The sequence below is a fragment of the Ylistrum balloti genome, unplaced genomic scaffold (assembly GCF_031769215.1).
Source record: "Ylistrum balloti isolate Yb309-2 unplaced genomic scaffold, AGI_CSIRO_Ybal_v1 Utg370230, whole genome shotgun sequence".
Lineage (NCBI taxonomy): Eukaryota > Metazoa > Mollusca > Bivalvia > Pectinida > Pectinidae > Ylistrum > Ylistrum balloti.
The window spans coordinates 91427-105940 of NW_026782190.1; the positions used below are offsets into that span (position 1 = coordinate 91427).

The 14514-nt window shown below is 38.1% G+C and overlaps 2 protein-coding genes across 2 annotated transcripts in view; one reads left to right on the forward strand and one right to left on the reverse strand.

Annotated features, from left to right (window-relative positions):
• LOC132551992 (transient receptor potential cation channel subfamily M member 3-like) overlaps window positions 1-13063 on the forward strand; it is a 92415-nt gene extending 79352 nt beyond the window's left edge. Inside the window, 6 exon segments of the mRNA XM_060216138.1 lie at window positions 7143-7391; window positions 7639-7813; window positions 8745-8871; window positions 9918-10108; window positions 10751-10883; window positions 11641-13063. Of these exon segments, the coding sequence (XP_060072121.1) occupies window positions 7143-7391; window positions 7639-7813; window positions 8745-8871; window positions 9918-10108; window positions 10751-10883; window positions 11641-13063 (2298 nt within the window).
• On the reverse strand, window positions 480-1586 carry LOC132551972 (thyrotropin-releasing hormone receptor-like). Its single transcript, XM_060216118.1, has one exon. The coding sequence runs from the start codon at window positions 1584-1586 to the stop codon at window positions 480-482; it is 1107 nt and encodes a 368-aa protein (XP_060072101.1).
• Window positions 13064-14514: the final 1451 nt, after the last annotated feature.

Here is a 14514-nt window from a genome sequence, read left to right on the forward strand (position 1 = left end):
TAAATTTTTACAAGCACAGGTCCTAAATACAGTGAGACACATTTTACAAAATGCAACTGCAAGTTTTGATTGTATTATTATGAACTAGGATAAAAACAAACACATATGTAAGATATTCATGTCTTTCAAGGCATACTTTTAAAATCCTTATTAATTTTGGAATAGTTTTGTTGAATATTGAATGTTAATAGGTTGATAACCATTTTGTTGAACAAAACCCTATCTATTCTTGAGGTAGAAAATTCAGCATTCAAAGTTGCATTTCTGTGTGCAGAATGGAACAATCTTGCACATATTGTGTTGAGTTACCATGCATCACCAGAGGTTGCTGCTAAGGTTTATCAAATTTTACTGGTGTCCTCTTAGGGCTAGTGTGTTGCATATTTAAAGTGATGCTTTAAGGACACAAATGAAAGTACACTGATAATGAATTGCAAATTTATTCACATACCAAAAAAAAAAGAAAGAAAAATTAAATTTCAATCAAAGGGTCCAGTTTCACGAGAGGGTGTGATCATGAGGGGCAAGGAACTTGTTGTTTCCTGACCTGACCCTACACTCACACTCGACTTGAAGGTCAGCCTTGCCTTTGGAGGGCTCTTGCCCTGTTTCCAACGACACATAAACTTGACAAATTCCATGCGGAACCGTTGGCCAGTCAGACAGTACAAAAAGAAATTAATAGAATGATTTATGTACATGAAGATGAAGCAGATCACTTTGCCGAGAACTTGGTTTCCTACCTCATCCATGTTCCCTGCTTTGCCCTTGAAGAGTCCATACATAGAGCGCGGAAGAGTGGTGACTATCCACACAAAGGATATTGCCAGTAAAGTAATGGCTAAACGGCGATGCCGATAGCGAGTGATACGGTCCTCTTTGGTCATGTTGCTGAAGATGCCTTTATTACGCACCAGTGACACGACAATGAGTGAGTTGAACACTAGTAAGATCCCAAACGGTAGGAATGAATAGAGGAGAAGATTGACCCAAGGAAACACATTACACACAAAGTTCTCATAGGCATAGGCAGCACATATAGCTTGAGATCCTTGTGGTCGTGATGGATCAAGTAGAAGTTCTGCGGTCCAAAACAGATAGACATTCACCAGTACGAATGCCAGAGCTATCATAAATGTGACAAACTTAGCACGTGAGAGGCTGCACATTCTATTGGCCCGTAGTGGAAACCAGACTGCAAGAAACCTTTCAATAGTCACGGCCACAATGAGCCATGCTGAAAAATGCAAAGAAAATTGGATTGTGAATATGAATGTCTTACATGCGGCATTGCTTATGTGGAGCAATTCAAACCCTGTGATGATTCTAATCCAGGTCTTCAGGGCACTTAGGTACAACACTACAGTGTCAGCCACAGCAAGGGCAGCCAAATAAAAAAACGTTGGGGTCTGTCGCATCTCCCGACGCATCATGATGATGAAACTGAGCACATTGCCAATAGTACCAACACAGATGATGACTGGGAAACCCCAGGTGATGAGCTGCATAGCCAGGATGTAACCCACGGTGTCCTCCACACGCCCGAATCTGAGCACGACCGACATGTTACTTCCATTCCCTTCCATTTCTGCTCAGTCTTGATGTTTTTTTGTTTTTTTTTGATAAATGTTTTCTAGAAGATTTGTCACCAAGAGTACACGTTCTTTTCCAGTTTGTGGTTTTCACGGTTTAAATGTCTACAAAGTTGATGAAAAATGATATCGGTTGAAATTTCATAAATCCTCATTTTAATAGAAACATAGCTATACTATTCCATTATCCAAGTGTCAGTGTAAATTTGAACTCTGGAATCCATTCCTGTATCTGAAAGAATGTTTGCTTTTGAAATCAATTGCACACGATTGTCATTGTAACAAAGCACTAATGGCTATATAAAAGCAGTATTGTTTGCAGGTCCATCGTCACAAACTCTTGGTTGATGCGGGGATTGTGGGGACACACCAACAGGAACCACTCATTTGATCTGAAACCAAACACAAATTGAAAGTACAGTTAAAAACCTATTGATTTTCTCCTTTGCATCTAGCACGTAATCTGGTACCTGTAAATAAAGGGATGGGTTCTCAGCAGTTACCTAGAGACATCCAGGAGAACCTTCATGGCTTAGGTGGTCACCGGAAACTGACCACTCTCACCAGATGGATGGGGCTTTCCTATACAAACATTGTACTGTTGGTAACAAGGGGCGCAAGAGAGATGGGACAAAAATGTTTCAATACCTCAGTGAGCGAGGTATTGTCACAAGGGTGCCTGTTATTCTATTGTGTAATGCATAGGGTACATAAAGGATGATTTATACTTCGAGAAATAATTAATTTCAATGTGGAACTAAATGCAAAACTTTAACATGGCACAATAAATTATGAAAAATTAAAAGTTAATTGTGTTAAAATCTTCATTGAAAACATGTACAAGATGCTTTTGCCTATATACAATCGTTAAGTAAGTTTGATGATGATATCACTTGTAGTTTAATTAAACAATTTGGAGTTTGACATCACCACCAGAGAAGTAATGCCTATCTCATCCTGGACACTAGACAAAAATCTCGATCAAGTTTGTCCTTGACTGATATTTAATTTCACATGAGTCAATGTGTTTAATTGGGCCAAGTGTCATAATATTGGGCCAGTAATATGCCAATTATTTTCACCAGCTTTCAATTCATCTGGGTGAATTGTACTATAAACCTTCAAACAAGACCTTGAACAAGGTCCAAAGTCATGACACTTGGCCCTTATCATGATGGGACAAGGAGCTATCAGGCTAAACACAGTGTCACAGGATTGTGTCGTTTCACCTGCAACATATTTCGAGAAAGGGAATATTACATCTGGTATGAACGTGAAAATACTCCGATAAACTCTTTCTACCAAGTCTTATACTTATAAGCAGCAGGACAGATCAGTAATACAGGTCCATTGGACCTCTTGCTTTTATGTCAGAATGCAGTAAAAAGCCATGAGGTACCCTTAAGTCTTGATTTCAGTACGGAATTTAAACATCAGGAACACCAGCAAATAGCAGTTACAGCTCCTATTCATAATATTAAACATACACAATGTTTACAGGAGACAGTTTATGTCATGGCTAAATGTTAATTTGCTGGAGGATATGATACCACTAATAAACACATCAATACATTTAGTAAAATCATGTTTGCTCTGTAAAATTATGTTTAAGAGATAAGAAAAAAATATATTTGTATGTCAACCTTTAAAAACTTAATTATTGCATAGTGAATTACATTTCAATTAAATTTAGCTTTCTCATTTTCTGCATTTTCAAATCAGAAGTATGATTAGATTGTAAAACTAAAAAGAATGAATACTTACATAACCCTTTTGTTTGTAGTTCAACCCAGTAGTTTCCCTGTTACACAGGTTTACTTTCTATTGGTGTATCCAAATTGTTAGTGCAGAGATTCATGTTCCATGGATATCCTGGAAGGTTGTTAGTTTTCCAGTAGGATCTACTGCTAAAATTTCCATATATGACAGAGATCTTCAGTGGTATGTAACTCTTATTAGTAAGTTCTCCACTAATATGAAATTAATTGGTAAGTTTTCCAAGAATATTTGACACTTACTGGTGTATGGAAAGTTTATCTAGTTACACATATTTAAATGATTGGCTGTTGTTATGGTAACCCTCTATGTTAATTAGTAGTTGTAATTAGTTTTCAAATAAGCAATCTGCATCAGATTTGTTATGCATACATAATGTCCACTTCCCTTTCCAACATCAGTGATATGAATATGGTATAAATAGAGTTGAGACAGTGCTCTAATCACAGACAAGCCAATACTGATCTGTATGCTTGTAGAGAAAGTGTGTGGGTTATTTGACAGTAATGTTTTCTATAGAAGAGTATTGGTTTAGGATATCATGAAGGGACTTGAAGAGCTTGGACACAGGGTTGTAATAGAGGTTTAAGGGAATCTCAGGCTCTGTAAGTTGTGGGGAGTTAGGGAGATAGAGGAAGAGTTTGAAGGGACATCATTTTCTTGAAGTTTTTGGGTTGTAGACAGGGAGGTATAGGAGGGATTTGAGGGGGTGTCAGGTTCTGTAAGTTGTAGGGTTGTAGACAGGGAGATATAGGAGGGATTTGAGGGGGTGTCAGGTTCTGTAAGTTGTAGGGTTGTAGACAGGGAGGTATAGGAGGGTAAGTTGTAGGGTTGTAGACAGGGAGGTATAGGAGGGATTTGAGGGGGTGTCAGGTTCTGTAAGTTGTAGGGTTGTAGACAGGGAGATATAGGAGGGATTTGAGGGGGTGTCAGGTTCTGTAAGTTGTAGGGTTGTAGACAGGGAGGGATTTGAGGGGGTGTCAGGTTCTGTAAGTTGTAGGGTTGTAGACAGGGAGGTATAGGAGGGTAAGTTGTAGGGTTGTAGACAGGGAGGTATAGGAGGGATTTGAGGGGGTGTCAGGTTCTGTAAGTTGTAGGATTGTAGACAGGGAGATATAGGAGGGATTTGAGGGGGTGTCAGGTTCTGTAAGTTGTAGGGTTGTAGACAGGGAGATATAGGAGGGATTTGAGGGGGTGTCAGGTTCTGTAAGTTGTAGGGTTGTAGACAGGGAGGTATAGGAGGGATTTGAGGGGGTGTCAGGTTCTGTAAGTTGTAGGGTTGTAGACAGGGAGGTATAGGAGGGATTTGAGGGGGTGTCAGGTTCTGTAAGTTGTAGGGTTGTAGACAGGGAGATATAGGAGGGATTTGAGGGGGTGTCAGGTTCTGTAAGTTGTAGGGTTGTAGACAGGGAGATATAGGAGGGATTTGAGGGGGTGTCAGGTTCTGTAAGTTGTAGGGTTGTAGACAGGGAGATAGAGGGATTTGATTTGGGGGTGTCAGGTTCTGTAAGGGGGTGTCAGGTTCTGTAAGTTGTAGGGTTGTAGACAGGGAGGTATAGGAGGGATTTGAGGGGGTGTCAGGTTCTGTAAGTTGTAGGGTTGTAGACAGGGAGGTATAGGAGGGATGTGATAGGATGTCAGGTTCTGTAAGTTGTAGGGTTGTAGACAGGGAGATATAGGAGGGATTTGAGGGGGTGTCAGGTTCTTTAAATTGTAGGGTTGTAGATAGAGAGGTATAGGAGGGATTTGAGGGGGTGTCAGGTTCTGTAAGTTGTAGGGTTGTAGACAAGGAAGTAAGTATATAGTAGTGGTTTTGAGTGAATTGTATATTCTATTATATGTTAGCTTGTAGTATTTCAGGCTTTTGAAGGATTTTGATTTTGTTCGGTTAAATTCTGGAATATTCAATATCATGTCAATACCAGTATAATGGAAAGTGGAGGGTGTTAATGACTACACAAATGTTATAGAAGAATCAATAGACTTTGTCACCATTTGGTCTTTATCTGTTAAAGTTCTCATTTTATCTAGCCTTCTATAAAGCACTTGGCAACAGGGATCTTTAAGTGACTTTTGCCATCCTCTACATTTGAGTTGTTTGAACAAACTCTTTTCCAGAGTTGTGCTCCTGGAAATTGTGTATAAAGCATGAACTGTTTCTGTATCAGTAACAGCTTAAATGTGATTGGTCTAATGTTGTAATCTATATACTGGAAATCTGTTACATTAATTTTGCTCCTGTCACTGTCATGTATACTGACTGTTGTTTAACCATTTTTTGGTTACTGTTAGTTATAAATCATGTGATTCAAAGCCTGACAGTGTCATCATAACAAATATTGATTTACACAACAAAATCCTTACTGTTCATCATAGCTTGTATAATATGTAAGAACCATCAACACATTAACCGTTCATAGAATCATCAATATGATAGCCATACATAACTTGTTCAGAACCATCAACACTATACTTGTACATGACTTGTTCAGAACCGTCAACACTATACTTGTACATGACTTGTTCAGAACCGTCAACACTATACTTGTACATGACTTGTTCAGAACCATCAACACTATACTTATACATGACTTGTTCAGAACCGTCAACACTATACTTGTACATGACTTGTTCAGAACCATCAACACTATACTTGTACATGACTTGTTCAGAACCATCAACACTATACTTGTACATGACTTGTTCAGAACCATCAACACTATACTTGTACATGACTTGTTCAGAACCATCAACACTCTACTTGTACATGACTTGTTCAGAACCATCATATACATGACTTGTTCAGAACCATCAACACTATACTTGTACATGACTTGTTCAGAACCATCAACACTATACTTGTACATGACTTGTTCAGAACCATCAACACTATACTTGTACATGACTTGTTTGTTCAGAACTATCAATACTATAACTCAGTCCATAACTTGTTCATAACCATCAATGGCATAAGAGCATGTGACTTATTCAGAACCATGAAGAAGATATCAGTACAAAATGTGTCCAGAACAAATCAACAAGATATCAGCACATTACATGTACGGAAACACCGAATCTTTATAGACATTAGAAAGCTGAGAGATTGGAAAGTAGAATAAGTATGTTTTTGAGACCCCCTACCCAATGCCAATCAAAGTTTGTCTACCTTACCAACTCATATAACAACATAATTAAATTCATTATTGGCTCTGTAAGAAGATATAGTAGATAGAGAACAAGGATATTTGCTCTGGTTAGAACCATTTCAAAATCAACCTATTGAACACAAGTTAATATAAAACAAACACCATAATGAGAAATCCAGAAACATTTTAAAATGAAGGACATTCCAATATGAGGTCCAGATGGTGATGTTTGGCAGACAATATCTTAGGAACTGTTAACTTGTATACTTGGGTCGTAAAGTGGCTGATTAAATAGCACACTCATCTTTCACCACGGCAGTTGGGTTATGAATTCCTAACCATGCAAGGTTTGTTAAGTACTGTAGTCTCCTTCCACATCAAGGTCCTATGCTCACTATGTTTGGGCTAAATGATTTTTGGAGTTGATCATGTGTTACAGGTTCATATCATATATTTGCCATTTAATAGCAAGTTTTCTAGAATGAAAATTTGCCATCCAATCATATGGTGAAAATTAGACACTTGAAGGGCTTTAACTTATTTGGTTAATGTTTGAGAGTAAAAGTTTATTTTAAATTTTCTATTGATAAAAGATTAGGAACTTAATTCATCTTTCCCCGTTGCACAGGTGATAGCCTCAGAGCCAGTGAAGATTCGTGTGAAATTACGTGTACACTTTAGTCAATTATGGAATGTGTGGGATTCTATTGGAGTAATGCTGTTTACTGTGGCCGTCCTGATGCGACACGTGCAGGATACCACCAACAACGTGCGTGTCCTGTATACTATCAACATCGTCTTCTGGTACATCCGTATTTTGGAGATCCTTTCTGTCAATAAATATCTCGGCCCCTATGTCAAGATCATTGGAAAGCTGGTAAGTCCTTCATATCTCATTGTAGGAATAGTCTTGATAAGTAGTACAACATCTGTCAAGGTCATTTGTTAGTCACATGTTATATCAGGATCATGGATATCTAAATCACTGTCCCTAGTACCAATATGCCGTCAGATTGATGGGGTATCACGGTCACGATGTCCTCTCTTCTTTCTTCTTTCATTTGACTGGTTTTGGTGTTTGATCAACCAGATGACATTGACCTTTCACACTTTGTTTGTTGTAGCTGAGGGACATGTCTTATTTCATCATCATTCTCCTGATTGTGTTGATGAGCTTTGGGATTGTGAGACAGGCCATCCACTTCCAAGATGAGGAACCGTCCTTTAAATTGGTCCGCAATATGTTCTTTTATCCCTACTGGATGATTTATGGGGAACTGTTTGCTGATGAGATTGACAGTAAGTAGAAGCTACACTAGAGGGAATAACGGGGAATACTTAGGTTGGTAATGGTAGGTAAGTAAGTCATGCCTGTTTGTACACTGAAAGTAGCAGTTTTTATTGCACAGGAATAAAAGATAAATCAATGATGTTTTAATGATGTTTTAATTCATTGCAAAGCAGACAATAATTGTTTGTTTATTACTTGAGCATGAATAGGCAAATATTATCTCTCTGAAAGCTAAACATAATGTATTTGTAGAACGGAAGGGCTACACAATGAGTGCCACACTAAACACTGTCCTACTCTAACTTACATTAATTTTTTGTGGTAGTATATAGTTGCCACTTTCATACTTTTGTGTCAGGAGCATAAGTTAAGCAAGGATCATGAAACTTGGTGTTTACATTGGTCATACCAAGACAATTTGCAGTGCATCAAAAACAAGGCCTGCAACTCCTTGATAATAGAATTATTGTCCTTTGGTAGGTAAGATAATGAAATTTGGTGGATACATTGGTCAGACTAAGACCATGCACAGTGTACAAATGTCAGAGCCCACAAACTTAATTACAGAGTTATTACCTTTTGCTAAAAGATTTGTGTCCAGATTATAATGTTGCCCATAGTTAAGCAAGAATTGTGAAACTTGGTGTATATACATTGGTCATACTAGGATGATGTGCAATGTACCAAATTTAGGCCCACTACCCTTTAATTACAGAGTTATTGCCCTTTGTAAAAGTATTCATGTCTAGAGTACAACTATGCTCAACAAACGAAATGGTGTATACATTGGTTATATGAGGATTATTTGCATTGTACAAAATTAAGGGCCCACAACTCCTTGAAAACAGAATTATTGCCCTTTGTTAAAATGTTGTGTCCAATAAAATTGCTTTTGGGGAGCATTCATTTGATGCTCTTATGTATTTTTTTTTTTTTTAGCTTGTACAGACATTGAGCGCCATCCAGAAGGCTGTACATACGGGTCATGGGTAGCACCTGCTCTGATGTGTGTCTACCTCTTGGTGGCCAATATTTTACTGGTCAATCTCCTCATTGCACGCTTCAAGTGAGTACTTCTTATTCAAGGGATGAAGTGAAAAATCATTCGTTACATGATGTGATTCTTGATCGGGATGGCCTCCTACCTAAAGCTTGGTCAGGGGTCATTTTGATTCACATTGATTCTGCAGTGTCTGTGACAGAAAAAGTCTTTGTGTATCCCTGATATGTGATCAAAAGAAGTTGATAATATTTAGATTGCACTCCTACATTGTAGAGGATTTTCTGTTGTGTTTTTCTCTAAAAGTACATTCTTTTTGATGTCTGAACCAGGTTATAGGGAGATGGGGCATAGCATATAGTGCTAATCTTGTAACCCTTAAATTGAAACCCTTCCAAGACATCATAATCCTTATTATATGTGTGACGTTTGTTTGAAGAAATGGAGTTTCTATTCTGAACTTTAAAGGATTTTCTAAAATTAGAAATAGTGATGTTGACCTTTCAACCATGAAAGTCATATTTGTTCTAGATATTATCATCTTTTATAAATGTGTGAAGTTTGATTGCAATCACTCAAGGAGTGAAGCTGCCAGAGTGCTGACAAATTTGGATGTTTCTTAAGTATGATATACTGATGGGTGGGGTCAAAAATTTTAAGATCTTCTTACCCAAATATGGTAAAATCATAATACAATGAATGACCTGGCTGACCTCCAGGGGTTAATGGGTATGGCCAAAAAGGATTACATTGACTGAAATTTCAAAAATCTTCTCATTAAAAAACTATGTTAGAATCAAATACTCATTATGGATGAAAGGGTCTCTTCTGTCCCTGTACAAATAGCATTGGTCATTTTCTCTTCTCTGTACTTCACATTCATTCCAATTTTTTCCATTTATGAGTTCACTTAGGTGAATGTTCAGGCCCCTGGATGTGTTGTTTTTATTCTGAAAATATTTCCAAATCTTTTACCTGGACACTTAAATCTGCACGCAGCGAGTAAGAATCAGAACCAATTCTATTATATGTTTTCGTGAGGTATATATAAAAACAATATGTGCTGTCAATATCTTATCTAACAACTAACTGATATAAACTTCCTTTTTCAGTGCGACTTTCATAAAAAACAATGCAAATTCAAGAGAGATCTGGAAATTCCAGCGATATCAGCTTATCATAAACTACGAACTTCGTCCAATACTTCCACCTCCATTGCTATTCTTTAGTCACATCTTTCTGGCTTTCAAGTTCATGATTCGGCGCTGCAAAGGCAAACGAGATCTGTTTGACAATGGACTAAGTAAGTCATTATGGAGGCACTTAAAGAATTTAAAGAGATAGTTTGCTTATCTCTCCTGCAATTACTCAGGGGCCTACTCATTACCTCTTGTTCAAATGGTTCAAAGTCAGGTGTTGTATATGACAATAAGCCCAATGGGGCATCTTATTATAATATTACCTCTGATTTGAAGTCATAGGTGGTAATTCATAAGACAACAAGCCCAAGAGACCACCTCATTATCTGTGGTGCAAAGTCAGGTTTTGTATAGGACAATAAGTCCAAGGGGGCCAACTCATTTCCTCTAGCTCAAATTAAGAGGTTGGGCTTTTTACAGGACAATGAAATAGCATTTATTTCTAACTCTATTGTACAGTTATATGGGTATATTACTAGATAATGAATTATTGCCTGATTAATACAATACATATAGTATCCATAGTATCATTTTCTGGATGTTTTACAAAACTTTTCAAGTCTTTAGAATATTGGACTTCTTGTATAACAGTTACTTCACATAAAAAGTTTGTTGTCTGAAGGATAATGTGATGCTTTGTTGTTTGACAGATTTATATTGAAAGTTTAGCCTTGCTATGATATTGAAGAGAGTTTGATTCAGTGTTAACATTTAAACTATGATGGACTTGTACTTTCCATTCTCAGAACTGTTCTTGTCGCTGGATGATACAGAGAAGCTACACGACTTTGAGGAGGAGTGTATAGAAGACTATTTCCGAGAAAAGGAACATCAGTTTCAGTCCTCGAATGAAGAAAGAATCCGGGTCATCAATGAAAGGTCTCTATTTTAACTTTGAATATAAGTTGGATCTCTACAGCAATTCAGGGTCACATCATCTTCAAAAATCTTTAAGTAGATCAATGTTTATAATTAGGCATCTACTCACTTCTAGACATAAAATCTTACCAACAATGAAGACTAATAAAGCACTACTCTGGGATAAATCAGGCATGTCCTTAGTATTGTTTGTAAGGCATGCAATTAACTTCTTTATAAAAGCATTTCTATAAGATTACAGGCCTGCAGGATTCTGTTGATAGAGTCTACATGTATCATTTGCAAGATGAGTAAAGAGGAACTTAATTCTGCTGTGAGAAAAAAAAGATTTCCTGTCAAAACGAAATGTTTGACTGACCTTCATATTGATTACAAGCTAGTGGATATTGATATTAATGCCACAGTTAGAATGATAAGGATATTATAGAAGATTCACGATCGATACGAAATCCATGTAGAGGTTAATTAGGCAGGTTAATTTAGTTTGCCTGTACAAATTCCCGAATTTTCTAACATGTGTTGTCACCAGAAATTGATAACTTACTGATCTGATGTAGTTGATTGTTACTTGATGTTTTATATGTAGAAAAATTATCAATGTTGTATTATCACTATATGGTTGTGGGATGGTAGCAGTACACAAATCTCACATCTATGTATGGTGTCATCAACAACATAGGTTTCCTTATGGTACTTTGGTTTGCTCTCAAAATAGCATTGTTCAAGAATTATTTACTCGAATCTTCTTCTGTTACAGGGTTGAGAACATGACACTGCGGATGGATGATGTGAACCAAAAGGAGAATTCCATCAAGCTTTCGTTACAAACAGTTGAGTACCGTCTGTCAAAACTGGAGGAGATTTCTGTCCAGTCAGCTGATACACTTAGTTCCATGCGAAACCTTATGGCCCGAGGAGTACGTCACATCAGTGCATCAAGTGGCACATCAAGTCATGGTCGTCTGGGCAGCCAGGACTCCATTGTGGAAGTGGCTGATTTACACCTGTATGATACACCAACAAAGACAGAGCAAGAATCTGCTCCTAGCCAGGGAGGAGGGGCAGAAAGATCATCGGAGTCCTCTGTAGTGTCACCAGATGCCAATGCTACTATGCGCAGTATACCGTCACCTCTGTTGATACATTCCAAGAAACCAGTGAAGGAGGAGCATGTGCACCGCTACACAGACTTCACCAAACCAACATGTCAGCGGTCACAGCTCGACCGTTCTCAAAGTCTCAAGTCACGCATTGCCCTTCCTTGTGTTACAGAAGCAAGTCCTGAGGTCAAAAAACCAGACCAAGGTATTCTGAAGGAAAAATCTCTACAACAGCGCAGGAAAGGTGGGCCTGGTGGGCCCAAACTAATGGTTGATATAGACAAAGCTAACTTATCATCTTCTGAGGATCTCACAAAACTTGCCATCAAGCCACGAGGTGTACTGGTACGTGAACACAATGTGTTAGATAACAACCAATCAGCTGCTGTGTACACCACAGCCAAACTTGTCGTGGACACCAGGATGTCAACGGGTCACAAGACAACTGGTGATATGATTGAAGACATGTCAGATGAGGAACAGCAAGAGATTACCAATAAAGATCCACCTATCATCACCACTTCCCTTTCCTCATCCCCGGTACGGTCAACTGGGCATCCTGCCACCTCTATGTACACTGTACCCAGTTCCATGGTGGCCCAGCTCACACCCATTCTTACATCACTGAGGTCCGAGTACACAACCATCACTGACGAGATCGACACCTCTTGTATGATTGATAAGAGTCCCCCTGGCAGTCCCTCTACTGCAGGGGCCTTCTTTGACGGAAAATTTGATTGTAATAAGAAAAACTCAATTAAAATGCTTAATGAGAATGCCTTATTGAAGCAGGCAGAGGAGGTTGGACACAAACGCATGGAGAAAGTGATCAGACACCGGTTACGACAGATCTCCCTTGATGAAAATGACAGTATCAGCGACATTGCCAAGCTGGTGGTGAGTGAAATGAAACTGACAGAGGAAGAGGAGCATTCAGGCCAGGAAGAAGAATCAGAGGAGAATCGTCCAGATCACCATGGGTCGGCAGATAGTGTCATCATGGGGCACCTCACCACTGATATGGTTGAGATACGCATACGTAGGGCATCTACTGAAGACAAACCTGACCAAATAGTTTGACTGGGTCAAATCTAGGTCATCAATTAAGTGCATTGACTTCATGTATATTTAATGAGTTTGATGGTGTCAAACAAGTAGCTGTTACTATAGTTACAGTCTATATAGAATGATGAACAAGAATACCTTACCAAAGGTAGACATTGTTATTCATTGTTCACTGTGAATGGTGTTAGTGAAATTTGTTTCAATCAGTCTAGCATGTGTCTGGCTCATATAGTTGAGTGCTGACTCATTGTGCATGAAATCTGTGATACTCAAGAATATGTTGACAGGTGTCAACTCTGCTACATAAAGATATACCATACATTGACAACAGTGACTCATTTTGTCATATGAAGAACAAAATGTTGATGGTTATCACCTCATTGTAGTATGTTGTATGTTGACAGTTAGGTGTCACCACCTCACATTATGATGTAACAGTTGGTTGTCATTTTTGTCCCATGACAATGTAGCATATGTTTAAAGATAGGTGTCACCTTGTCACAGGAAAATGTACAATATGTTTACAGCTAGGTGTCACATCCTCACATGATGATGTACAATATGTTTACAGCTAAGTGTCACATCCTCACATGATAATCTACAATATGTTTACAGCTAGGTGTCACATCCTCACATGATGATGTACAATATGTTTACAGCTAGGTGTCACATCCTCACATGATAATGTACAATATGTTTACAGCTAGGTGTCACATCCTCACATAAGATTATACAATTGAAGATTAACGAAAAAAAATAACACTAAGATCAGTTCAAAGTGAGTTGGTTGATAAATGGATACCAAAAGGTATGCAGGGCGATGAAGTAAAATGTCAAAATAAATCACGTTAATGACCAATAAATGTCCTACTTACTTGTGGTGCAAGATGTGGGTTGTGATTGAAACCTACTACAATTAATGTACAATATGTCAACAGCTAGGTGTCACCATGTCATATAGTAGTGTACAATATGTCAACAGCTAGGTGTCACCATGTCATATGGTAATGTACAATATGTCAACAGCTAGGTGTCACCATGTCATATAGTAGTGTACAATATGTCAACAGCTAGTTGTCACCATGTCATATAGTAATGTACAATATGTCAACAGCTAGGTGTCACCATGTCATATAGTAGTGTACAATATGTCAACAGCTAGTTGTCACCATGTCATATAGTAATGTACAATTTGTCAACAGCTAGGTGTCACCATGTCATATAGTAGTGTACAATATGTCAACAGCTAGGTGTCACCATGTCATATGGTAATGTACAATATGTCAACAGCTAGGTGTCACCATGTCATATGGTAGTATACAATATGTCAACAGCTAGGTGTCACCATGTCATATAGTAGTGTACAATATGTCAACAGCTAGGTGTCACCATGTCATATGGGTGTCATATAATGATGTATATATTGGCAGTCACATGTTAATGAAGGGTATAAATTTGTATCAAAC